This window comes from Grus americana, chromosome 2, assembly GCF_028858705.1.
Source record: "Grus americana isolate bGruAme1 chromosome 2, bGruAme1.mat, whole genome shotgun sequence".
Classification (NCBI taxonomy): domain Eukaryota; kingdom Metazoa; phylum Chordata; class Aves; order Gruiformes; family Gruidae; genus Grus; species Grus americana.
In genome coordinates, this window is record NC_072853.1 from 96,414,628 (window position 1) to 96,442,154 (window position 27,527).

General features: G+C 42.5%; 1 protein-coding gene across 1 annotated transcript; it reads left to right on the forward strand.

Moving 5' to 3' along the window:
- The first annotated feature begins 577 nt into the window (after positions 1–577).
- Positions 578–26,574, forward strand: SYCP2L (synaptonemal complex protein 2 like). Its single transcript, XM_054817733.1, has 32 exons — positions 578–613; positions 1,912–1,936; positions 2,977–3,062; positions 3,196–3,284; positions 3,378–3,412; positions 4,165–4,307; positions 4,751–4,803; positions 5,167–5,212; positions 6,010–6,102; positions 6,195–6,255; positions 6,659–6,807; positions 7,628–7,688; positions 10,048–10,160; positions 10,629–10,698; positions 10,856–10,901; positions 11,545–11,597; positions 12,615–12,696; positions 14,296–14,344; positions 15,521–15,576; positions 15,882–15,936; positions 16,501–16,657; positions 17,734–17,783; positions 18,861–18,957; positions 19,354–19,442; positions 19,608–19,671; positions 21,374–21,505; positions 22,196–22,320; positions 22,935–23,029; positions 24,457–24,556; positions 24,637–24,695; positions 25,177–25,246; positions 26,450–26,574. The coding sequence occupies exons 1-32, from the start codon at positions 578–580 to the stop codon at positions 26,507–26,509; spliced, it is 2,499 nt and encodes an 832-aa protein (XP_054673708.1). The 3' UTR covers positions 26,510–26,574.
- The last annotated feature ends 953 nt before the right edge of the window (positions 26,575–27,527 follow it).

Consider the following 27,527-nt stretch of genomic DNA (forward strand, 5'->3'; position numbering starts at 1 on the left):
GAGAGATTATTAATAAAGCTTCACTGATCGGAGCTCTATGCCTCCAGTGAAGCATAGATTTCTAGTTAGCCGTAGGTGTGTGATGCTATGCAATACGTTTAAAAACGTGAAGTGTGAAAATAATGACTTTAAAAAAGCTTGATGAATTTTTAAAACACTAATCCACTGTAAATTGATGTCCTCTGGAAATTTCCACAGGAGTTACAACGCCACTTGCAGTGTGCGTTGTGTCAGGGAGGTCCTAAGCACCATGCTGGGTGCCTCAAGACAAGAAAGGAGGGCAAAAGTGCATGGAGGATAAGTCCTGCTGAGTGGGTGCGAGGGTGGCACTTTTCATGTCCTCCTAGCAAAATTTGAGTTCTTTAATGCCGTGTAGCTTTTGACACAGTACATGACTCTGAAATTCAAGGACTAAAAAACCCTACATGCATAAGGTTTCCTGCAGATATATCGAGTTTAAGGATTATTAACTTTTTCCCAGGTTTTAACTGATTCTTTTAACTTTTACCTGGTATCTTGGTTTGAAAGAGCAAGAACATTTGTGATCCTCATCGACCCAAATGACAACAAATCTTTGATGTTACTTCTCGAAGACTTCTTTGATTCTGCGTTGGTATGTATGTGCATTAAGGGGACAGAAGGGTTGCCTTTACTGGATAAGAAAGCCATTGTTCACAAACAGCTTTCTAGTAAAAAATAAATAGTTAAGCAGATCTTGTGCTCTAGGGCTGAGCCTGGGATGTGGCTCAAGTTGTGGGGACGGGCAGTGCCCAGCAGCTTCCTCTGGGCTGGCATTAGGCTGAGGTTTGCACCTGGGAGAAGCTGCTGTGGGGCCGCACAGGGCTGCAGTGTTTTCTCATTTTCTAACACGAAACCAAGTGTTTGTTTTTGCAGGAAAAAGCGCAAAGAGTTCTGATGCATTTTCTAAACAAAAGCTTTTCTGCTGAAGCCCTTGTTGAAAACCAGAAGTTACTGCCACCACTGAGCTGCACCTTATGTGCAAATATTTTTGCTAAGGTGGTCCTGGTGATTTGTTCCTACTGCGTATGAAACAGCTGATTTACTTTTAAAGAATAATCTGAGCTGCTTACAATTCTCATTTAGGTTTCTATTTTAATATTCAGAACTTTAAAGGTATTGGAGGCCTAGAGATGTAAATTTTCGGTAGGAAGAGTGCTTTTAGCTTCTTTCCCCAAGCCGTTCCCTCAATCTTGTCTGTAGCTTATTGGAACTCTGTCACTTTGTGTGTCAGAATTTGAATACTTAATGACTCTTTTTAGGAGACTCGATAAAAGACATTTGAGCAAAATCAAATTTTCTTCTTTCTCTACTAACTACATTGAAATTATATGAAATACTATATCAGTTATTTATTTGTAAAAATTTTGATTTCTTTGTTTTCCTGGTCCACTTCTTCCATATGCTTTCACTGTGGAGGATGAAGTGTTATTTGTCTTGTGGGTTTTTTAAATTTTTAATTTTCATCAAGGGTCTTTAAAACTCTTCAGATATAACACGTTATGATATTTAGTACTGTTATGCGTAAACATAAAATGTGTTTTTACGAAGGCCCATATGTGTAATAAAAGCAACGAAGCAATGCCATGATGTGGGTTTTCCAGGGAACCTGAGGGCACTGCACTCTCGGGTGCTGCTGAAACTCCCAGGGAAGTGGGTGCTTTGCTCCCTTTACCTTCCCTGCGTAATGCCAACCTGTATGATCGGGGTGACCATATGTGACATACCTGTATCAGGTGGCACTGCTTTTCCTGATGTGGGTACAGTAAAGTTTTATGTTATTTTAGCCCCTGAAAGGTGTGACGGTGGGGGCATAAACACCTCGGCACTTTGAGTACTGCTGTTCTTGGGTTGTGGTGTGTTAATGGAGGCTTCCCTTACTTGTTCCATCAGGTGATTTGCAGGTGTAGTAATGAAGGTCAGTATTGTTTTTCCTTCTATTCTTTGATATCCTGAATCTTGGTCTTGGGAGCACATTTCTTAATTCTGCTTGAACTCTATCCTTTTTTTCTTCTCTCCACTCCCTTCCTCCCTCCCTCTCTCTGCAATGTTTTCTTTAAATTCTCCTTTTAATTAATTAAAAAATTATTTTTCTTTAAATTTCCCTTCAGTTAACGTTCATTAACACTTTAAGCAGAGCACAAAACCTTTTACTGTTTCTCTTTGTTTACTTGTTTTGAATATGCTGGCGGGGGGGGAGTCTCGCTGTGGTACCTTGTTTAAATGGTTGGCACCAAGTTTTTCACTTGGCCAGAGTAAGTGGTGCTTCTGAAAGGACTTGAGGCTCGACAGTCTGCTCTTGCACTTCTATTCGTAGTGGCTTCAGATGTTATTCCCCTGCTGAAGGCAACCATCTCCGCAGAATAACATGGTAACTCCTTCAGCCATCCTAAGTAGGCAGAGGGATGTCTGTCTGTCTCTCACTCCTTTCAGCAGCAGGATTTTGTCTGTGGCCGCAGCTGACTTTCCATTAGGGTAGGGGAGCAGGTGCTTTTCTGAAAGAGCAAGTATCCGTGCGCCCAGACGTCCAGGCTCACAAGTCATGTAAAAACGAAGCATTAAATTGTGGACTGGGTAAATTGAGCTTATTTGTCCTTGTAACTTGTTCTACTGGGAGCAGAGTGGGCACGAGTGTGTTCTGGTTCATACTCTAGTGGTTTGCTGTATTGACTTTGTCAAAACCTGTATATTACGGATTTATCTGTTGTGGTTAGTAAGTAGCTTCTTTCTGTACCTATTTAAGTGTCACTTTAACTGCTGGCCTAGGTATCTGGAGTTTTCTTTTTACAGGGAGGTTACCAGTTCCCCTTTCTGTCTAGGATTAGATAGTTGTAAGCTTTGTTTAAAACTGAATCCCCAGCTGGGATATTTTTACTCCTTCAACTGTAGCTGCTTCAACTGTCTTTTATACAGACACCAGCTCATTGCTAGCTGTAACCTGTCAAATGATTTTTCTAGGGAAGAAAGAGCTGGTGAATTTATTTTTACCTGAACTAGGGCATCTGGTGACAGAAACAAATATTTGCTGTGCTCTGCGGCAGGAGGTAAGACTCCTCCTAGGAGAATAAAAGAGAGATGTGTGCACACACAAGTGTGTGTAATTAGATTCAAACTGTGAAAAATATGTTACTAAGTTCTTCCTCTTCTTGTTCTGCTCCTTCTTCTGTGGGGGGAAAGGCTTTGAGGACTCTCAACTCTATACTTGACAGTGTCCCGCGGGAGGAGAGGAAGAAATTCCCTCTGTCTGAAGAGATGTGCTCACTCACGTAAGTAGTTTTCCCTCCAACTCCAGTAGCTAAATGCCGTCTTCCCTGCAATTAAAGTTATTTCCACTTTAACTCGTTGCATTGTTGTTTCAGGAAAGACCTTGCAAAAACTATACTGGAGGTTGGTGGTAAGAAGTACTTAGTGGTTATTCTTATGAAGCTGGGGTTCTCTGGCTTTACTTCATCTGCTTATTTCTTATAGATGAATTATAGTTTTGATTTATTTCCTTGCAGATAGCTGATTTTGGGGGAGGAAAATCAGATGGTACTCTAAGAAAATATTAATCCAAATTTGTTAGATGCAACAATGCATTAGTTCTTTCTGGTTAGTACTAGTACTTCATATTAACTGAGAAGAAAAGCTAAACTAATATGTGTAGAATGGTAATTAGATAGCTCTGTGTACGTGTTTACAAAGTATGCTTCCTGTTAGTCTTTAAAAAATAAATTTTAACTACTTTGCCACAATGTGGACAAATTTCAGTTAATAAGGTTTTATAGCCTCTAGAGTGAAATCTTTTTTGTTTTCTCCTAGCAATAACACTTTCTAAGGCATTACCATGGTATGCAAAATGTAATTTAATTGTAGTGAGTTTAGCGATGAGTCTCTGCTCTCACCCTTTCCCCGATCCCCAAGAGCATCTCCCGACGCACGCGCGTGTGTCGTGGTCAGCCGTGCTCAGCACCTCGCGGAGCCGGGGGGGCTGAGGATGCCTGGAGCTGACGCTGGGCTGTTACCCTCCCCTGTTCTCCTGGGTGGAGCTGAAGCCAGCTGATGAATATGACCGTGTAGTGTATTAATGCAAGAGTAGCAATGCTATAAACCTCTGTTATGCTGTGGGGGGTGGATATTTATCATGTGCTTATGTTTACCATGTAGATTATGACCTTCAGGTTGCCCTTTCAGAAGCACTTTGTAGGTTAATGACAAAAAAATGGAGGGATGACCTTGTTCACCACTGGTTTGAAGATAACTATCTTGCTGAAGCTTTCAAAGAGATCAAGGATAGAGAATTTGAGACGGTGAGGGTCCTTATTTTGAAAACATACTTGTCTATTCTGTATAGGGGCTAGTTTTGTTTGAGTTCAGTCAGGATGTCCTTGTAAGAAGTTCCTACAAAATTTATTTTATAAATACACAAAGTTATTTAATTATTTGTGGATGGTGTCTTTTCTAATCTGGCAAATATAAAATGGCATGTTGTTAAAATAGCTCTTATTGCTAAGATATTTTACTGCTAAAGTGTTAGTTAATTTTTGTGGGTTTTATGTTTGGAGGCTTACTGGCCATAAGTTGGATCAAACCATTTGTAGCAACTTGAGTGTTTCTTCTTCAGCAGCCTTTGGCATCACACTGACTAATTAAAAGCTTGTAACTGGAGTAGAGGTTACACAGCCCAATAGAATGACTCTTTGCAAAGGAAATGTAGCCTGAGTTTTATAATAAGATGTCATTTGTCTTGAAGGACTGCAGAAAATTTCTTAACCAGCTCAATGAAAGGCTTGGGGATGAAAGAAGGTAAGCTGTGAACCAACAAATTAAACTGGTGCCGTTATTACTGCAGAGGGGAAAAACTAGGATTGTAAACTGATTTGGGTTATATTAAAAAAAAAAAAGTATTTACATCACATGTGAATAATTAAGTTCTTAAAGAGATTTTATTAATTTTCATGGAGGTTCTTTTAAAATTAAGATCAATGAAGACAATGCATCACTACTAAAATACTATATTCTCTAAGCTTCTCCAAGCTTAATTTACTTCGAGGAATTTATTAATTTTTTTTTGAACAATAAGATTAGTAACCAATCTTAATGATTTTATCTTTCATAAAGTTGGATTGTGATGTTGAATGTATCATGCGAAGTCTGCTTTTCTTCTAGAGTCTATTCATTTCCTTGCATATCTGCTTTTGCTGACATGAACGAGGTAATGGACCTTAACGTTGTGACACACCTTCCCTACAACGTTACTGCTGTTAAAATGTTATTTTCTGTAGCGTATGAGGTTGTTTTCTTCCTGCTTTTCATGGAAGAGCTTAATTTTCTGCAGTGCAAAGTGTAACCTTTGAGTCTAGCTGGAAAGTTTGCTTGTTTGTCACTTGGCTCCCAACTTACTGCTGCTGACTTAGCTTTTGTACCCAGCAAATGATAGAGGCAGCACTTCTCTTCATGGTGATGAGAGGAGAGAGATCTCTAAAAAGTAAGAGGACAGGCCAACTCTGATTCCTCAGGCAGAGCTGCTCCCAGACGGCCAAAACCCAAGATTAGCCTGATGCCTGTGTAGGAGAGGTCATAGTCGCGGTTACAGATCCTGCAGATTGTTCTACTGGTCTCTAAGTAAACATATGTGTGGCACTGTTCCTGACAGTTGTATCGTATCAAAACCAAGTAGATGGAAGCTGGTTCTGCTGCTTCTGCTTATTTCAAGTGCTCAGAAACAGAGAAAACTTTCCCAGACTCTTTCCTGCCCCAAACATGCAAGTATTTGGTATCGCCTTTCCCTTGGCTGGTGTAGAGGGATGTCTGACTTGGAGTATGGTTGGGTGAGCCGTAGGCTGCAAATTGCAGGTTGATACCCACCCTTTTTTCTGTAAAGTATGCATATGCGTACGCACGTGTGTGGGGAGACTTTTTCCAATGTTGCCTTGTTAAAGAAAACTGAGAATGATACAGCAGTTGTGGGGCTTTTCCGGGAATGGTAGTGCCACTGTTGCGCTTCCCCAGGTGAAGAAGCCATCGGACGAGAAGCTGGAGGAGTTCTGGATCGACTTCAACACTGGCAGCCAGAGTGTGACTTTCTACGTGGACAGTAATGAGGTAACAGCAAAGCCCAGGTAGCCCTGGGTTAGCTGTCTAACGTAGTGGGTGCTTGCTCAGCCCTTCTGATGTGGTGGCTTTGGTTTTCAAAGGGTGCTCTTTGGGACTCTGTGAGGTTGTCGAAAGAAGCGGTCAGCAGTTACAGCCTGAAGGGTAAGGTTTCCCAACTAGCGGTATGTTCTGTTTGGCTATGGGTTCACAAGACACATGGAGCCAACCTAAAATATCGCCATTACCGTGTCTTCCCCCTCTCCCCGTTGTGCGCTGCAGTGGTCACCTCACACCAGCTCTGCTTGTTGGACTGTCTTTGGGCCCATTTAGCGTAACAACCTACCCTCCCTACCCAAGCGGGGCATGTTGAGGGGTCAGTTTATAGATGTGCTAGGGAATACCATAATCATCTAGATCCAAGAAGAAAGAAATGAGTGAACAGAGTAATTGGAAATGCATGGGCAAGATGTAAAAGACTGTTTTAAACCCACTTATTTAAATGTTTCTGGAGTGATAGACTGAATATCTTGCTCTAAACTGGACTGTGTTTCCCCCCCGCCCCCAGAGGAAGATGGAGAAAAGATTGTTAAAATTTATATGAAGATTCCTGCTATTCTTAACAAAACAGAAGCAACAAAAATCAAAATATCTTTCAGTGCTGAGTTTGAAATCTCAAGTATACTTAGAAAAGTCCTGGGAGATGAAAAAATGATGGTAAGCTCTTAGTACAGTTTTTTTCCAAACTATATTTTACTCTATATACACTGGACAAAAACATTAAGTGGTTTTTTTGGTGTGTTTTTATGTTTGTTTATTATATATCTGTCTTCCCATTGAGGATTTGTGACTCTCCATAGGGAAGTCTTTGCTTTGGCCTGAAATAGGGATTAGAGACTTTAGGAAAGAAGTTTCAAGGGACTCAATTTGATGGTTTAGAAGCTGGAAGGTTAAATGGGTTTGTTATCAATTCAGTCAGTGTGCTATGATTACTTTTGCTGAGTTTTTGAAGTAGGAAATAAAGGCTATGGCATTTAATTGCATAACCTGAAGTAAAATGTGTTCTTAACATTAGCTCAAAGTGTTACATTGCACCTGATCAGCACATTTCGACACAAGAACCTGGAGGAGTGCTGCAAAACACAAATCTTAGATTGACTTTGTAGATAGTACTTCTAGATTAAAAGTAGAGTACTTTTAAAACCTCAAGTTTTTTTATAAGCTAATGTAAAAACACGGAGTATGTGTGTGGTTTTTTTTCAATATTAACATGTTAATTTTTTGTAGTTGTGATTCATCCACAGACCATGGGATTTGCAGATAACCTTACATGACAGTCAATAGTCATGGTATAGTGGCTGTCACTTATCCTTGTAGGAACCAAATGGTCAACGCAGCTAGCATCCCATGATGTACCAATTATTTGTTGTTGGTGATTAGCAACTGTTAGTTTTGTTATTAAGTAGCTGACTTTACTAGATAAAGATTCTACTTTTTTTTAAGGTCATTTTCACATGACATTCTTTCACACCAACAGATGAACGTGGCTGAAGAGGAGTTTGTCCATGCTGGGAAGCAAGCCAGGCAGAATGAAGCAGGTGTTTTTTAAATTATTATTTTATTTTAGGAAATTTAAATTGTTTTAAAATTATTATCTTTGCTTGCAGTTTAAAAGCTTGCATTTAAAAAACAAACAAAACCCCTCAAACCCCACAACAAACCAGTCCCCAAGCTCCATCTTCTACTGTTTGTATCTTGTAAGCTTGGGAACTGGTGTTTGTGGCAGGTGCTGAGTCCTTCTAGCTCAGGGAGCGAGGGTGAGGCACCATGGCCACGTGCCACTGGGGTTGCATGGGCAGGGGAACAGCTGGCGGAGGCTGGGTCGGTACGCTGGCAGGTAGCCTAGCAAGGTACATCTCGGCTGCTGGCAGGCCTCCGACATGCAAAGAGCGTGTGGTAGTGTTTCTCCACCTGCCGCTGCGTTGCAGTGGGATGCATGCGTCTATCCTACTTCGCTTGCCCCACACGTGGTTCCTGGCTTGGCTGTGCTGTGCAGGTGCTGTAGGAGGTTCCCTGCAGGAGGGGACAGTGGCATCCGTGTGCCCATGGAAGCACAGGTCCTCTGATGAATCAGTGCTTGCATCTTGGCACTTAATGTGCTCTTCTCTGCGCAGTGAGAGTGTGTGTGGTGGTGCAGCCTCTACCGAGGCTTTCTGCAGGGATGTGACTTCTGTTTCTTTCTGACAACATGATGTGATAGAATGGTGCGCTCTGGACCCATTACCCCACACAGAGCAGACGATGCCCTGGAGATGCCAGGGGCTGTTTTGGAAGTGCAGCTGGGAGAGCAGAAGTGCTCACCTGCAGTCCCTGTTTGCAGAGAGATGAGCAGCAGCACAGCTCCTCTCTGCAGGAGGTGACCTGCTGCCATATGTAGAGCATCGTGGGCGCTGCCATAAATACCTCGTGCCACAGGGCTGTCTCTATGTGCACCCCAACTACAAACATAGCTGCGTGCCTTACGGTAGGAAAGGCTCTTAGCTGGACCTGGAATAGCCATTATTTCCTTCTCACCAGCCTGTAGCTAATGCTTTGTATGTCTTTGAGTTGGGCACGTTGAATTTTCTGTGATCAGTGTCACTTCCCGTGCTGCCAGTGAATATCTCCTGCAAGATGTTTCCTTCCAGGATCACTGGGCTGAGTTTAATTTTGTTCCAAATATGATAGATGTTGAGGGAACACAGAGCCCGAAGTACAGGTGTGATGCTCGAGTGCCTGACCCAAAGGAAGGTCCAAGGCCAGCACTTGTCCAAGGGGAAGAGCAAGTAGCTACTTTCTTTCCCTCTATCCTGAAGTTCTTCTGTAAATCCCCACCAAGACTGTGACCCGTAGTTCAGGGAAAAGCTGCTTTTGGCACAAAAGCAAGACAATGCATGATAAAAATTGGTCTTAAACAGGAAATGTTTCCTCAGCTCAATTTCAGTATCAAATTATTTGGGAGGTGGCTTTTTTGTATAGTGATTTTTTTTCTCTTTGAAAGCTGGAATATGTCCTTGCTGCAAAATTGGCTGTACTTCAGTTTTTAAAGTGATTATTTTTTGTGTGTATTATTCCTTGGTGCAACTTGCTTAACAGATTTTCCAGGTCTTCTAAGACAATGAGCTCGCAGTTCTGTTTCTACTGCTACCACCCACCATCTCAGAAAATGAGTCACAAGTTTGAAGAGCCCTTAGGTTAGGTAGCATTCTTTCTGTGCCTACGTTAAAAGCAAATTTTTACTTTCCTCTTAGTTACTGCGTATTTCAGGTTCCTCCAGGTGAATACCAGAAAGAGCTACTTCCAGCTCTAGATGTCTGAGACAGTAACTTCTTCGGTAGTCCTTCCCATTTTCCTCCAGTTGCAACCCAAAATGAGCTAGAATGGAAGCCCTCCAGATTCTGGAGGTGCAGGTGAGGGAGAAGCTCCTTCATCAGTGTCCACTATGAAGCACGCACAGAGGCACAAAGTGGACGCTACTTGAAGCAATCGAGGAGTACAAGGGCAGAAGGTAGTTCATCTGTAGTGAAAGAGCTTTTGCAATGCCTGGTAGAGATTCGATGGAGGGAAACAGAGATGGTGGAAGATCCTGCTGATCTGTTGCTTTAGCCAGACACAAAGGGTTGTTCCGTGTCCTCCAGAGCTAAGAGCTGAGGTAGCAATAAAATGATAAACTTGTACATATTCATATAGTGCAAGAGGCTTAGAAGGAGTAAGCTCAAGATGCTGTTTATTTAGTACTGCAATTCTTCACTAGGTAATTTGGAGATGTTTGGTTTTGTTCTATTAAACAGGACCTTAAGATGTTTGTGCCTAATAAGTTGTACCGTTATGCTTTTTTGCACGTGTGTAAGAATGGAAAGGAAATACGTGTGTGTTCAGTTACTGCAACGACATTTTCACCCTGTTGGTCTTCTGCAGTGATACCCGAGTCCACTAATTCACAGGGCAGGAAGGATCCTTCAAACTCTGAAAACATGGACTCTCTACCAGACAACTTAACCTCTCAGCACAGCCAGCAGTTAACAGGCACCGTAGCAGTAAGTGTTTGGTGTATGGTGAAACAGTCTTTGCACCCCTTTTCCCCCTCCTCCAGTCTACGTTTTTATAGATGTGGTTAAAAGCTTCTTTCAAAGAAAAGTAGTTTGTACCCAGATCTGACAATATTTTCAAATCCCATCTTGTATTGGTGAGAAGTCAGCCCAAACACTTGCCTTCGGAGCTGCAATTTTGGCAAAACTGCTTTAAAAAGAAAGAAGAAATTTTACTCCCCCTTATAAGGAGATGGTGGGATGCTCTTTAGTGAGAATCTCATAGTATCAGTGCAACCTTAAATGTTTTTGTGTGGCTAATGATGAACCATATCCAGCTGTTGCCACAGGCTAGCACTGAAAATCTCTGTTCCTAAAAAAAAACAAAACAAAACACCAAACCAAAACCCAGACCCCACTACTTTATTGGTCATATGCATGCTCTGTTCATGGTTTCATGTCTCCGAGCAGAAAATGGTTAACTCTGGTGTCACCATGATTACAGTGAGCCAGCAGACTGATGCGGAAGGTGCTAACCAAGGCTCAGGTCAGGCATGGCTCCCTTCGGTTCCTTAAGTCTGACCAAGCTAAGTGTCACCCAGGTGACATGGTGAAGGCTCTGCTTTTGTGGGCCTTGCAGAAAAAGCATTTAATAGTAGCTCCAGAGGGTGAAGCTGTAGTTTCCTTGCCTCCTTCAGCAAAAAAGTCCAAAACTCCATCTCCAAGGATGAAAGCTAAGCCTAGGTAAGTGTCTTGCAGACAAAAAGTTGCAAGGTGCCTTTTTTTAATTCTGGTTTTGTTTTCCCTCCCCTGGGGTTTTAATGCATGTAATCTTGAAGTTCATTCCATCAATTATTAAATAGAAAAAGATTTTGGTTCTGCCACCCTGGCTAGCAAGGTTAGTTGCCCAGAGTTATGGCACTTTGGATTTGCAGAACAGTGATGTTTGGTTACTGGCTTGGCTGCTGCTTTGGTGTGACTTTTCTCTCTCATTGTTGATTTAATCCAAATACAAGATGAGCATACAGCTGTATTTACAGAGAGTTTAACTTCAGCTGTGTCACTGGAGCTCACCAGATATGTAGCTATTCATAATGAGGAACATGACTTTTGTGAAAGATCATGTGAATTTGAGTTCACCTTGGCATTAGTAATACCTTTCTTCAGAGATTTACAGGACAGCATTTCTTACAGTTAACAAGTTCAACTTCTGTAGAGCTATTGATTAGCTTTCTTCTCTACACACCTTTTAAACCATTATTTTGATGCTAATAGGTGCAAGTTTGGTGGTTTTTTTTCCCTTTAGAACTTCACAAAGTCACTCTTTGGGCTTTCAATGAACAGCCCCTTAGCACCGCATTGCTCTCATGTGTTCTCTTGTCCTCAGTGAGAAGCCCATAGAAGAAGAACCTATGGAGGAGTCAACATCGAAGGTATATTTACCTTGAGGCCCACCTGAGTGGAGAGACATGGAGCAGGGAAGAGAGATGCTCTGGTGGAGTTGCAGAAGAAATCTAGAATGGGTTGACCCACTCCTGCCCTTGAATAATGTCCTGAGCCCATGTAGTGTCATATCTGATGTAATGTGCCATTTAGCACCAGGAGTGAGCTGCAGAGGTAACAGCTGCCAACCTCATTCTAGTGTGTCCCAACCAAGTAATTCAAGCTAAACTGAGTTTACTCAATGTGTGTACCCCCTAGGCAGCGGCGTGCTGTGCTTGTGTCCAGGAGCACGGCATGTGGGCAACCAGCCCAATCCTGTGTGGGACAAACTTGTATGTCACCAGACTTATGCATGGTCTGCAAGAGCAAAGGTTTGCTTCCTGAAGGGAAGCGAGTCTTGGAAGTCTACAGACATATTTATTCAGTTTTGTATCTGAGCTCTAATGATCCTCCCACAATAAACTTGTCTCTGGCATAGGAGATTGCAACCTGGGTAAATTAACAAGTAACTGGGACCATCTGTAGTTGTGTTTCTTTGGACAACTTGAGCACTTGGAAATTTCTGTTGATGTGCCAGGAAAAAAAAATAAATCTACGCACTACACCAGAGAAATTAAATTCCCAAAGCAACATTTTTAATTTGGAGTAGGTACTTTGCTTATATAAGAAATCATATTTTAGGCTTGTTCTTGGGTTTACATTTCCAGGTTCCAGTTTTAGATTTTTTAAAATTATTTTTAACTGACAGTTCAAAGGTTTTGTAACACTTGCCCACTGCACAATGAATTCAAAGATTTTGAACTACTTCTTTCCGTATCCTCACCTCCTAAGCCCCCCACTTTCCACTCTGGGAAGTTTCCTACTTCCTGGTAGGAAAGAACTGCAGGAAACAGTTGCATCTGAACAGTTGTTGCGCTGGGAGGAACGAAATTTCCTGGCATGCCTTATCTCTGCTTTTAGCAGGCCCTAGGAGAAGAACGTGACTCTTGTGTATTGTGGGTTTAGATCTTGCAACTCTTTTTTCTTTTCAGAAGGATGTTGCCTGGGAAAAGAGAAACAGAAGAACAAGTTTGGCCAAGCAGAGGACTGAAGGCAGGTATGACACGCAAGCCCTGTGCCCATGCAGGGTCTGGTGTGCCAGGTCATTTTAGACCATTTCTAGCACTGGTGTGTGCATGTGCGTGCCCACGGGGTGGGCTGTCTGAACAGAACAGGCAGCAAAACAAGCAGGGGGTTGTGAAGGATCATAACTTGTCTCAGTGGGAACCTTTTGGGTCCCCAAAGCGACAAAGACTTCAGAAGCTGACTCTAGTCTGCTGAAAACTCCCTCGCCTCTGTGATACTATGTCACGTTGGCTTTTCCATTTTTTCCTCACCCAACCGTAATCCTCCCATCCTCCAGTGAGCTGAGTTATGAGTGGCAGCTTCTTTCATAAATACCTAAGCTTTTTTCAGATATTGTCCCAGTTCTTTGGCATTGCATGCCCTAGAGTTTCAGGATGGTCTCCTCCTCAGTCTGTCCCCTTCCCTTGCGCCGGTACGTTGGTCTGCTCACGTTCAAAGCCAGTGGCGCTGCAGGCAGAAGCACTCGAGGATTTGAGGGGCGTACGCAGTCTGCGGCACTGGAAGTCTGTCTTGTTGCACCCTCCTCCTGCGCGTTCTGCCAAGTGTTTGTGCGCAAATTAATATCTGCTGCTGGGCAGGAGAGCAAACGAACTGTGCGAGAGGATCTCTGCTGCAGTTCTGGGTGTTCCAGGGCTCCCTTGGGTGTCCTGCTTCAGTCTGCTGGCTCTTAGCTTTAAAAAAACACCCAAATACTTAGATGGGGTTTTTTTTGATTGCTTGTAGATAAGAACAGGAAAAAAATGATGCAGAATTTCATGGTTACTACAGGTTCTGGGGTTTAAGATCAAATAACTGGATGCAGCAAATACTGTCTGTGAAACCAGAGTAGCAGTGTAGAAGTCAGGGATGGAGAAGGTCTTAGTTCGGTCACTCTGCTCCCTCTAGCGTTTCGTCTGAAAATGAGCGATCCTTTCCTGAAGGAGACTAAAGAGAAGAGCTCAGTTCTTTAGTCTTCCTATTTCACTAGCAAGCAGGGGAGGTGTACTGTATATTGATCAATAATTGTAGGATTTTTTAAATAGTTACGATTTTGAGAAAGAAATAAAGGTACAGTTAATTTTAAATGTTGAAAGGCATGAAAACAAAATTTAGATGTATACAGAGAAGTGATTAGAGAACAAACATTAAATTTAATGAGTTTTCAAACGGGAATTAAATGGATTTTTTTCCAAAATTATCTTTTTATGATTTCTTCCTACCACCTACTGTTATTGGTGATGTGGGAACAAAATGTCCACTACATAAACAGGGAAAGGCTAACTTGTATCTCCTGAATATTTCTCTTAATTTTAAAAGTTTACAATTGAAAGAATGAGATTCAAGACAGACAATAATAGAGACTAAGTAGGAAAGGAACAAGTTTTTGGTTTTTTTGGGTGGTGGGTTTGTTTTTTAGAAGCTGAGAAAACAGCATTTTTAGGCATATGAAGTATGAGTGCTACTGTATAACAAAGTTTGGTGGGGTGAGGATGGAAACAAACCATGTTATCCCCCATGTTGTTATTAGTGAAGTTCTATAGGATGACTCTTCACGATTGTATGACGCTGCCACATAAATGTTGTCTTGCAGGAAGGAAATCTATGACTTTGAAAACTCAGACTCTGCCAGTCATGAAAAGGTAAAGTTGAGAAGAAGCCGTTAGGAGATGTGCTAAGGTCCCAGCTCAGCAGCTGACAGAGAGCAGTAACTTGAAGCAGGGGATATCTCTTGCTGCAGAAATGCAGTAAGGATGGACATGCTATTATAGCAAACTGGTTGACTAAGAATCTGAGGTTCCTGCATTTCTGTATGGTGCTATACATGTAAATATTTTTTTGGGGTGAGGAGAGTGCTCATTACTTTTTGACTCTTGTGGTGGGGGTGCATACTGTATGATAAAACCAACTGCAATAGGAATTTGAGCCATTGCTTGAGTGAGGCTGTAGGATACCTTTGTGATTGCGGGCCAACCTCTGTTTGCATTTTACTGAATATTGAAAGCAAATTGCTGAGCATCCTTCATTTTGTACTCCTAGGCTAAATCTTCCTAGGCTGAAATCTGTTTTGAGCCGCATTCGGCATGTTGGGAATTCCTGGTTAAAGCCAGTCATTGCAAAACTTTTGTTGGAAATTCAGCTTGACTTAATTTGTAGATTGATAGAAAAATGGAGTAAAAATGAGTTGCTGTGCCTACTTTGAAACTTTGACCAGTGTGGGTTTTCCCAGGAAGCCAAAAACTTGCTCCTGACGCCTTCTGTCAAGGTGACTCCACCAAACAAACCCTTCAGCTTTCAGCGTACTCCCCGGTGCTGGTGCTCTCACTGCTGCCCGTTAATTCAGGGGCGATGGGTGCTGAATGGGATGCCTCAAATTTCTGCTATAAACTGGACAGAGTCCAGTCCTGGCTGCTGCCACTGGGTGTCAGCATAAAACCCCGCTTCATGGTCCCTGCCCAGCGTCCCAGCAGCCCGCTCCGGAGGCTGTCCGGGCACTGTGCACTGCGTTTACAGCATGCTGCTGCTCGTGGTGTCAGTGCTTAAAATGTCTTTTCTTATGACATTATTGCTTAAAATGAGCATTATTTGTAAAGCAAGGAAAAGAGAAAGTAACTCCATTTGGGAAAATAAATGTTTGTCTATTATAATTCATGACACAGTTTCAATCAACAAATCCCACTCCATTAAAAAGTTGAATTTCCATGCTGGACTCATAATACATTCCTCCTCTAGCCCTTTTGGCTCCTGATACATTTTAATTTTTTAGGTTATTTTACAGGGTAATTGAACTTTAAGACAAGTACCTGCTTCTGTTTTAGGTCGCTGAAGCCAAAGGAAAGATTCTTGGCCAGAAAGTCTCCTCACAAAATCAGAGGTACAGGATCATACGTGCACCATTTATGAACCTTTTACTCTGTGAAAGAAGAGTTCATTAGTTAAACTGTTTTAAGTTGGGATCAAAAAGGCTGTATGATTTTTCTAATAAAACAGTTCCTTGCTTAGCTGCCACAGTATCTGTGGATGTTATGAATACTAATATTTAAACAGCACCTGAGAATATAAAAGTTAGAGAATAATGACTTGTGTCCACTTTGATAATAATAAGACTTTAACTCTTAAACATGTGTGCTATCACAGCATCTGCTAGTCTAACTTGGGTCTTTGTGGGTTACTTAGCAGGAATTATGAAACGGGAAACAAGAATGAGGAATCAAACAAGCTCGAGAGAAGGCAGGTAGGTTGTGCGTGCTTTGATTGCTGTGTGTATCCACCTGTATGAATTGGTTGCACCCTGAAATACCATGAAGTTTAAGGCTTGTCCAATACAGAGGTGGAGGAATGTGAGCCTGGGAACCTCAAAATGGCCTGCTTGTGGCTACTGAAAGTGGCTCTCAGGATGCACCAGGACTGCCAGACCAGCAAGTGAATGCCTATGTTCATTCTCCTGCCCACCCCCTGCCTTGTGCTCTTGGCTGCAAGTCAGGCACGCTGAGGCTTTCCTCCTCGCAAGAGCTCTTTTATTTGGATGCAGGAGGGGAGAGGGACATGAGGATGGAGGGTGCTGTGAACCTCGTGTTGACCAAGGGCAAGCATCTGCCTCGATGTCTTTTATACTGCTGGTTTGCCAGTTAACTGTTGCTGTTTTGGCAGACTTCACAGCTTGAAATACTTCAGGTTTTGCACTATGGGGAGGAAGAAATGGAATAATTTGTTAGTAAATGAAGGGGAATGGTTGGGGGACTTCTGGGTGGACAAAGGGAGCTGACTGAGCAGGACTCACTTTTAATAGTGTCTTTAGTCCAGTTACAGGAAACATCTCTTCTCTGAAAGCAACAATGAAAATACAAGCACTGGTCAGAGTGAAAAAAGTTGGATCCTTGACTCTCAGAAACGGTCGTTGCCAAAATCTCTTGACTATACCCGAAAAAGACCGAGAGTGAGAAGTAAATTAAAAGGTGAGCTTGATCCCCTGTTGACGCTTAGCTATGTGTGACAGGTTTACTGCAGATAAGGAAATGGCTGATGATGGGTTGAGGAGGAGGATTTGGCTGAGTTCCTGAACCAAGTAGGAGAGAGCAGGCTTGAGGCTGGCGGTGAGGGGTGCCCTGTGGAGGAGGTGCATCGTGCACTCTTGTGCTAAAAAAACTGGGCTCCTGTCCCCTTCTCTCCAGTGAATGTACTGGAATTTGAATGTTCAGGTGGAAATTTGGCACCTAAATGTCTGTGTGGGTGCAGCCCCCTGTAATGGGGCCGAAAAGCCGATGGGTGCTGAGCTGATGGCTGTGTTTGTGCTCTTGAATGCACAAGAAGGAAGATCTCTCTGGAGCTGCGATACCTCCTCCCTACAACTTTCCACTCCTCACCTCTCTGGAAATACAATCAATATTGTGATTTTTTTCAAGGTTTATTCACCCAGTTTGCAGCCCGTGGCACCCTGCTTCCCTGTTTATACATTGACAGGCCTCAGAGTGATTTACAGAATCAGATGTGACAATCTGATAGCATCCCCTGCTGAGGCCTGACCAACAGCAAAACTCCCCTGTGGCTGTGCTCCACAGCTGTGTTGGCTGCTGGGACCTCCAAATTCAAATTGCCCTGAAAGAGTTGGAATGTCTCTGTTCCTCTCATGAAGAATGATCAGGTAGCTGTTGGTTTCTGTAGGGATGAAAAAGCAAAAGAAAATTGAGGGAGAAATCGTGCTTTATACTGTGTTTCCATGGGAGTTGTTGTTCTCACTCCAGTGCCAGACCATGTACCCCAGCTGGGGCTTGGGGACCATCAGACAAGCTGCTGAGCCTGCCCCTTTTTTTGGCAGCCACTCTGGATGCAATGAGTTGTGTACGTTTTGATTCATTTAGAAGCTTTGTTAGAAAGGGGTTTTGAAGCTTAATGCAAGTTTTGTGAAGTTTTTCTCTTGTAAATGCCTAGAAAACAAAACTCAAAACTGGATTATTTAGCTGTCATGCAAACCTTAACTGGGTAGGGCATGCAGTTAGGTTGTCAGTGACCAGGTAAGCTTTTCTCCTTGCAGTGCTTCCAGTGTCTTCTGCAAGTAGTGGCAGTGACTACCAGACAGAGAAGGTAAGGACGTGTCATGCTCAGATTTAGAAACATTACGTATGCAAAACATGTACAAATGAGTGGGAATTAAACAGACTGGTGTTATCTATCTTCTCAAATGTTCTGATGGGCAAATCTTTCTACTAAGTGTTGCTGAGACTGTTGGTCTACTAGAGGCTGGGGAAACATGGAGGTCTTAGGAAGATGCATGAAACTTCATAGAAACAACTGTGTGTCAGTCCTAAGCAAGTTGTTCTAAAACTATAATATTTACCTGTGATAGATGGAAAACTGTGCAGGAATTGGCATGCTTGGTGTGATGCCTGCCTTGGCTGATGCAGGTGTCGCTCCAACAGGAATGAGTTCAGCTCTAGGGGCATGCCGGGAACGAGAGCTGCCTATCCAAATACCTACAGAAATCCCAGCTGGGTCCTACCAGGCTATGTCCCCATGCTCTCCTCTGTCCTGTCCTCCCAGCTGGTGACTTGGGAAAGCTCATGTTTTCCCCTGCATTTTGCTGGCAATTTTCAGGGCTTTTATTCCAAGTCCTACACTGATGCTGAGTCCTGGTCCATGCACCGTCCTCCGCTTTCAGCTATAGCTCTGGGAAAACTGACTATGGTTTATACTGATGGGGGAATTAGTGGATCAGACATACATCAAGCAAAAAATTTAGCACTGCCAGACCTTTCCAGTGCCTAGCTGTTAAGTGCCGCATATCAAATAGTTTTGGTAAGGTCCCCACGTATGGCGGGGGGGGGGAACTCTCCAGAACTGGTAGTTGTATTAAAAGCTTTTATTTACCCTTGGAAACCTTTTCTTTTCTATCTTGACTAAAATGCTTTGATTCTGCTTATGAAAAACTTCATCCACCATACAACTCAAATGACTATGGGGAGAATTTACACATGCATTGAACTTCAGGACACAGATCTCCTTCAGTGTTGGAGAGCACTATCAGTATGTTAGGCGTATTTCAAGTGTATCTCCGCTCTTAGTACATTTAAAAACCAAAGAAAGAAACCCCTTCACTTAAAAAAAAAATCAACATTCTGTAGTAGTGTTTAAATAAAACTCTTAGATTTGGTTTTGTTTTAGCAAGGAGCATCAAGGCGAAGAGCTCAAAAGGAGATGCTAAAGAAAAAAAGCCCATCCAGCTCCAAAGGAGATGATTTACCTACAGTGGATCTTGATGGTATTTCTTTTCTAATCTTCTTCAGTGCATTAGAAAAGTTGTTTTGATGTGGGTGTGTTTTGGTTTTAAATTTTGCCTTTTTTATTCGCATTTTCTTCATAGGCACTCTGCCTGGTGATATTTCTTGTAATGGCTGTGAGGGCTGGATATTGTTTGTAGATAAAGTCTCTTGAGTGGGGGGAACATTAGCTGGGGTAATGAGAGGTGAAGGAATGAATTTAACTGGCAGCCAGAAATAAAACAATCTTTTGACTGTTTGAGCCACTGTCTCTTCCACGTGAGAAGAGATGAAGGCGGCGGTTGTTTGGTTTCTATGTATGTCATTAAATTGAGGTTTCTAGTCATTACAGGATTCAACCTCTCTTGCCTGTGTCATTTGGCTGATCTCTCATGCAGATGAAATGCTCTCAGAGGAGTTTGAAGGGGGTCCCCTGCCACTCGATGCATCTGCCAAGGGCTATTCCATTGATGAGATGGCCACGCAGGTGCAGTATGCAACACTTAAAGTCCTTCTAATCTGCCGTCAGGCTGCTTCTCATCTAAAACCAATGCATCGTGTCGCTTTGCTTCCTGTAACTAGACAAGCCCCTGACAGCTTGTCTGCAGTGCAGGGTGGGTACCTTCTTACTGTGTTTTTCCTTTTTCCTTAGAAGTTTCCTGATGCATCTGACAAATTGTCAAGAGAAGAAGAAAGCTTTAAGCGGAAGGACTCAGGTTTGTCAGTCTCAATAACATAGAGTTTAAAAAGTAGAAAGGGGTGTTGACAAAGTTGTCACTTTTCTTGCAAAGACAAGTAAGCGCTGAGATTTTTGATATTTGAAGGATACTTTTTGTAAAGAAATATCTTTCATTTTTCCATTTCATATATTGTGACAGGCTATGGCAAGGTGTTTTATATGTATGTTTCAGAGTTCATCGCTAACTCTTAAATGCTGCCCTTGATCACAGGGGAACTACTAGTGTAGCTATTAAGAGCTAGGGATTTACAAGGGATTTACTACAAACCCAGTGACCCAAGAGAAAATATGTGAAATAAGTAAAAGCAGCCTGAAAACTAATTTTTAATTACTTGAAAGTGCAGTGCAACTTCATTTTAAAAAAAAAAGGCATTTCTGAAAGCTGTTGACTTTCTTTATATCTAAGAATATAGACGTACACCATCTTTAGAAGCATTTGGGAAATGATGATTTGTATTACTACTGTAGCTTTTTTTTAAGTGGCATTTAAGGACCTTCCTTTAATGAAACAGAACTTGCACAAACTAATTCAAAACTGTAGCACAGTCTTTGTGACTGGAAACAACTGAACCTCAAGAAAGTTGAGTGGCAATGGGCTGTCTTCATCCTAATATTCCTGATGCTGATGCAGTTGAGAGAGACTGTCTTAAAGTTACTGTTGTGACTATGAACCAAGGCACTGAAACTTTGATCTTGGACAAAAGCATTCCCTTTCTCATGAGCTGGCTATGTTCATGTTCCCAACATGTCTCTTACCTGTTCAGCATTTGCAGAACATAACCTTTGCTGCACCAACATATCTACTTAATTTTGGGGGAAGATGAATGCTGAGGACTTAATTTTTATCACTGTTTACAGTCTTACAGTGAGAGAGGAGTTGATACCATGCAAAGGCAAGAGTAGGGTTATGTTCAGAAGTTTCAGGTCTGTGACTGCATTTGAACACTTGCTCTGTGAACCCTAAATCTATGTCAGGGCGCTCCTCATGCCCCAACTGTCCTCCTTGTCCTGGGCTCCACCACCTTCCTGCTTTCTGCCCTATGTAGCCTCCAGAGGTGGTTGGTCAAACACAGGCACCTCACTGAGCTCAGAAAAGTGGACAGTAAGATAAAGGGATGATTTGTCCAGCAAGTTTTCCTTAAAATATGGGCTGCAGCCTCCCTCACTGTGTTCCTAAGGGTTTTCCTGGATTAAAAGTAGTTGTATGGCAGCTCTAGTGAAGCTGCAGAAAAGGAGGCTCTTATGGATGTGAATGGTTTTTCTCTCTCCTGTGTATTTATGCACTCTTTTAAGCAACAGCTGAAATTAAGTCAGGAACAAACGAGCATAAACAGGTTGTGAGCTTGGGCCCTTGTGAGAAGGGAAGAAGCTGGGCAAGAGTTTTCTTTCTGGTTAGAACGGTGGGGCAAGAAATGAAGTTGTCTTTAAGATAGAGATACGTAACTTTCCAGTTATCTGCGTAGCACTAGGCAGTCTGGTTGCCTGCTTTTGTGAGGGAAGAGACTTGCTGGTGAAGTCTTGTTCTGTCCCGTAAGTGTGATGCTAGACCCTAAAATGAAGTTGTCTGCTTTTCTGCAGGATTGGTAATTCCAGTGGTGGTTTTTGCTTGAGCAGCTGGTTTTGCTATGTACCTCGTGCAAAAGAATAGATCTGTTCTGAAACATCTATTCTCTTTCCAGATATATTAAGCGGCACTGTCATAAAAAAGCCTAAATTTTCCAGTTGGGAAACAACTCATTTGTCCTCTGACACTTCCTATAAACCAAGGAAACTTTTTGATTCAGTAGAGAAGGAAGAGGAGACCCAAACAGGTAAAGTCAGACTGGCAATTAAGGTGAAAATCATAGTCACGTGGAAGCTTGGAGAGGTATCTGTATGGAGGATGTCTTCTCCAAAAGTTAAAATATAGCAGAAGGCACGTATTGGGGCACTGCCATTGGATACCATCTAGGTAGAGGGTGTGAATAAGGAAATTTGGGTTCCCTAACCACAATCCACTTGGGAAGATGCTTAATGATGCCAGCACTTTCTAGTCTTTCTGAATAGTGATTGTCTAGAGCTGTTGGGGGGAAAAAAAAAAACAAAACCCAAAACCCCAAACTGAAAAAAGCATGTAGGTAGTGGACGAAGTAACTGTAGAACACTACTAACTCCCAACAGAAGGGAGTTAGGCTTTCCTTGCAATGAATGAGTAGAAGACAGGAAAACAGTGGTGCTTTTTTTCCCCCTAGTGCTGTGCTTTTGTGTTATCTGTAAATATGTTGGTCTCTGTGTTTGGTTAGTTTTGTGCCACCTCTTCCGTGCTGCTTTCTAACAAGTTTCTCAATGCTTTTTGGGGCAGTTTCCCTCCTGCTTGTGAGCTCTAGAAGAGCAAAACTCAAATTCCTGCTCTATAACAAATGTTGTTGCTCACATGAACGATGAAGCCTTCAGTAGGACCAGGATTTATGCTCCAATAAGCCCTCCAGCACGGTACTAACTGGGCATATACTTTCTCCTAGGTCAGGAAATGGATGATGGTGTGGATGATGCATTTTTTTCCAAGATGCTGCGTGAAGATTTCAGTGATTCAGGGGTGATTACTGCCTTTGAAAGCTTTATCGACCAACTAAAGAAATTGTTCTGGGTAATGCGCACTCTATGAACACGTGCGCCTCGTGTGGCATTTTCTCATAGTAAATTACCTTTTGTCACTGGGGGGCTGGTGTAAATATCCTGTCTACATTTTGTGCCCAAGAGCATATTTGTACTGGATCAGCACTTTGTATTGTGCAGCCATGATTTTTTTTAAGTTGGTAAGTGTTCACACTATGCTTTTAGCACCACTCCTTGAATCAAGGCTGGAAGTGGTTGCATTTATGAATCAGTTATCATTAAAACATACGTAGTTTGCATTAATGCTGGTGTGAAGCGGTGCTAACAAAGACCTGGTTTTGTGCAGTTAAGTGTGTTGGAGTATAGGTGAAATTTGCTTCTTTGCTGACTGGATAGCGTGACCTTAACCTGGAGTTGCATGGGTTACATAGAGGTTTGCTGGTGTAACTAGTGTGAACAAAATCAGTTCATATTTGCAGTACCCTGCCTATGTGTCTTCAGTTTAAATTTGCCTTAAGATGGTTTCCACTAAGCTGAAAGGCAGCCCATGGAGGAGTTTGCCTTTCAGGGAAAGGTTTTGCAAACTAGACTTGTAGGTTTTGGCTTGGGACGTTGCCCATCCCTAACGGTGCATCCTGTGGTTAGACTCGGTACAAAAGGATGGAGACCAGCGCGCAGAACATCCTGAGGACTTCGGAGAAGAACGTGTCCGCCCTGCTGAACCAGATACACAAGTGCCGGTAAGCTGTCTGCTGCTGGCTGAAAACAGCTTCAGCTTTGTGTAAATTTTGATATGAAAAGAAATGCCTCTTTGTAAGTGAACCTGATAGTAAGCTACTGCACTTATTATGGTTTGTAAAGCAAAATAGCTTGTGTGTGTCTCTTCCTTTTATGTAAGAAGCATTTCAGAAGCATAGCTCCTATGATTTATCCTGCTTTTCCTGTAAGGGAGGAGCAGGTGGATTAATGAATGTAAAGCAAGCTTGAGTTAGGAGCAGTTGATGAAGCAGTCCTTAGACCATCTTCTCATTGTCATCAGTGTTCACAAATCTGTTTAAAAACCCTTAGTAGCTTCTGTTTCTATGTCTTTTAAGAAAGAAACCAAACTCTGATTTACTTAATGAAGTAGGGGAGAAGAAAAGTGAGGGGTCTCTTATAGATCCATTCCTGTAGATTGTTTCCCTGTGTATGAAACAAATGCCAGGACTTTACAGGCACTCACCAGATAGGTCATTTTGCTTTATCGGTTGTCAAATTTCTCAGATAGGAGCTAAGTAGAAAAATAAACTATAATAGTTACAGATTTGTTATAAGCGAAATATAAGCACAACCTGAGATACGAGTAAGTGTATCAGGCCTCCATATTTACTAGACATTCAGTTTGCAGGACTTAGATCAAAAATAGTGTGAAAGAATAGCCTTTAAAGTGCAAAATCCTGGGTATCAATAGGATCTCTATGAGCAGAATTTGCTTGTTGTTAAGGTACATGGAGAAGTTTGTGTTCTAAAAACAAAACCAGGGAACATTTTGAGGTGGCAGATAAGAGTTGGTGGTGGTGAGCTGCTGCTTAGTTATTAACTAAGTAATGTGGAGCCAACCAGAGTTGCAGGATAGGGGAGACAGAGCTGTGTCAGATCTACCCCAGAAAGGTAGTTTCTAAAGTCACCACCAGATGACGGCTTGGCATCCCACTGCCAGGAGAAAGGTGGCAAACCCAAGTGAATAAGAGTGTTGCTGGCTAACGTTTAGAAATCACTGGCATCCTGTGGCAACACCATGTGTGTATATCAAGCCCATGGTAGGAAAATCCATCAGAGGTTATTTGTGCCAAGATGCTGTCTTCAGTTTGGGAAATCTCTACTGAAATCCCTGGAGGCTGGGAGAATATCCAGGGCAAGTATTGCACTGGGAACCCTCTTGTACCCTCTGTCCCGGGCCTCCATTACTGGCTGCTATTTGAGACAGGCTATTTAGCTAAACTCATCTTCAGTTTGACCCAGAACAGCTATTCATGTCTGAGACATACCCGAGAGCAAAACTGCCCCATGTAGTTCAGCAAGGATGTTTGTTTCTGCCTAAGAGCAGGTTTGGTGCTGAAGGGGTTGTCATCTGCCTTGTGCTATTGCACGTTAAAGTGTGAAACTTGTTTCTGTTCTCCACTGCTAGGCTGAGTAAGCTGGAGACCTTCCAGAAGATTGTTGTTGAAGAGCTTGCCAGTCTCGAGAAGGAAACTCAAGTCTTGGCAAACATGGAGAAGGATGCAATGGTGTGTACGACTTCTCGTGTGTCAGCCCACAGAGGTGCCCCTTCCCAAGTAATGGGGGCTTTCTTTGGGGATCTTTTTAGGACTTCTGGAATGCGCAGTTGCTCAAACTGAGTTCTTTCTGCAACCAGCAAAAGCAAAGGTATGTCTCTGCCACCTGTCCTGCATGTTCACAAGCCCCCTGATAGTCATAGGGCACTAGTTAGGCTGGAGATACCCTCACTGGTATACAGGGCAGTATTCTGAAGCCAGCGTGGCATCTCCACTCAGTGTCTGTTGATGGAGCCTTTGCGGCCTCATGAGGATTTTGAATTGGGTCTAGGGTGTAATGAGGGGCTCTCTGCACAGAAAGCTGCGCACGACAGGCACGTACCTCAAGAGACCTGTACCAGAATCTGGAACAAGGTGTACCCTCTGGTCATGTCTGTATCTACGGGTCAGAGGTGATGGAAGGACGTCATCCTTTCCTGTATAAAAGATACTGTTGGTACAAACACTGGGCAAAAAGCTGCATTTGGGGGAATCCTGAGGTTCATTTTATTGGTAAATATCTCTATTCAAGTTTCATCAGTAAGTACTAACACTGCACAGATAAACTAGCCAAGCTCACTTTTTTCTTCCAGAATTCAGTCTGTTGACTCAGCCCTGGGTGAAACAGCAAAGAGTTTTGCTGACACTCTCCAGAATACAACGGTACGTGCAGTACACGAGCAGCTCTGTATGGGTGGTGGACTCTGAGCTGTGGCCTGACTGATAAGCATTCTTCTCTGAAGTCCTGGGAGGGGAAACCTTTGGTTAGCTGATCTGCAGGGCTGGTTCCTCATGGGACCCCCAGTTCTGACGCATGGAAAGCATTGAGAAAGCAGTGTTTGTCCTGCCAGAGACTAGGGAAAGTGGTCAAAAAGCACTTGCCTAAGGGAGAAGGTAAGGACAAGGACCATCAGGTATTGATGCTTCTCCTGGGTTCGTATCTCAGGGATTCTTTCATCCAGAGGCTGGTTTCTGTACAGTTAGTGACCCTTAATGCAGTTCTCTTCTGTCACTTTGTCCTACTTGCCTTTTGGAGTTGTGGATCTGTGACGTCCTGTGGCTAGGAGCTCTGCTGCCTAACAACACCTTGCATGCTTTCTCACATCTGATTTTTTGGGTCTGACAACATCTAGCCTTGATGCCTCCAAGTTTGATTTCTAAAAAAAAAAAAAAAAAGAATATTCATTTGCCTTGGATCCCGGTTAAACATTCTGTTTAAGTTCTTAAACTCTTTAGAGTCTAATCACTAATTTATGACCTCATTTTAATTTGGAGGTTAAGCTGAGTACTCTATTTTTCCATCTTGTCCACCCCATCACATGCACGTATATTTGCTACTGCTGCTGTTCCAGCTTTTATGTGCAGACCTGATGACTTTAGAGATTTGGCATTCCTGTAATAAGGGGGATTACAATGATGTGTGCGATGCTGTGTGTCTGTACTACACAGAGCTGAAGAACGCTCCCTGTGTTGAAGGGACAGCCATGTCTGTGGTCACTACAGTAGACTGGGCTTGGGATTTTAGAAAAGCTTTTTTCCCTTAGCCATTAAAGCTGATATCCTGAGCCTTTCCGAAGGGAAAAGTTTCCATTAAGAGCAATGAGTTGCTCAGGGGCACAGGCCTTTCCCTTACCAGAGGTGCTCCTGATGAAGGAACCTTTAAAGAGAGGCAGAGCTGAGGAAGGAGCAATGGTACCATGGGAGCTGCTCATCCTGCAGCACCTTGTTCCAGGGTGGGTGCTTGAGAACTGAAAGCTGAATCTAAAACTGCTTCTTAGGATCGCTACAGTTTTTTTTTTCTTATGCAATATACACATTTGTATAAACTTCTGAAATGTTTTTATTATCTTTTTTCCTTCCCTGCAGTATGAACGCCCAATGAAGAAGGCAGTAGAAAACAATGTGTTCATTGTTACTTCTGACTAGCAAACCCCTGAATTCATCAGAGGTCTTAATGTTTGAGCATCTTATGCAACATAGAGAAGATGGTACTGTGAAGGATGTTAATTGATTTTTAAATGGAATGAAAAAAAGGGAAGGAAAATAACACTGGTATTGAACTTTTTTTTGCTTAAGAGTGCTGAGTGGTCCAGTTTTGATCCCTGTGTTGATAACATCAAGTTTTTCTGCAAAATTGCAAGAGAGGTCCATTAAATATCAAAGAAATAGAAAATGAACTAAATATGATTTAGCCACCAACTGTTGCATATACTGGCTTTCTTTGAGTATTCTGCTAATGCCTTTATCAAATGTGAAAGCATTTAATGATTGATTCTAAGTAAAAAATTGTTTGCATAGGATAACAATCTCTTCATTTATTTCAAGTTGATGCACTGTGCATGTCTGGAAAGGTACTCCAGAGTCCTGTATAACCTGTATGGGATGTGTTGGGGGTAGCCTTTCTTTTGTGCATGCAACAATGTGGGAGCTGCTGGCTTGAAACCAGAGTCACCCAATTCTGGATTGCAGAGGTGAAAGCAGAGGGATCTATGAGATATTGGCTAGATGCCTGATGGCAAACTGGAGACTGTGAAGGGCAAGAAACTTGGAGCATTGCAGAGAAAACGGCAAGTGGTGCTGGAGAAATTATTTTTAAAGCTAGTGACTATTGACTTCTAGGAGAGTTCTAAGTACAGCGAATAATGTCAGGATTAGGTAAACTAGCATCAAAGGTCTCTTGCAAGTGAGCAGCAGATAAACCATGCTATTTAATGTTGTCTTCTGCTTTGACAGAAATACCTAAATCACAGTTGCTTTGTGCAAACTGCCTTTAGTGCTGTGACAGATTTCACACATGCTAGTGCATCTTAATGAATTTGTGGGAACACCGCATGTTTCCAAGCTCTGTGTTTCTCTCTACTTATCTTACAAAACCAACTTCAGATTGCTGTGTGGGTTGGAGTGGAGGGACTCCTTGGCCAAGTCAAACAAAAAAAGGAAGCCT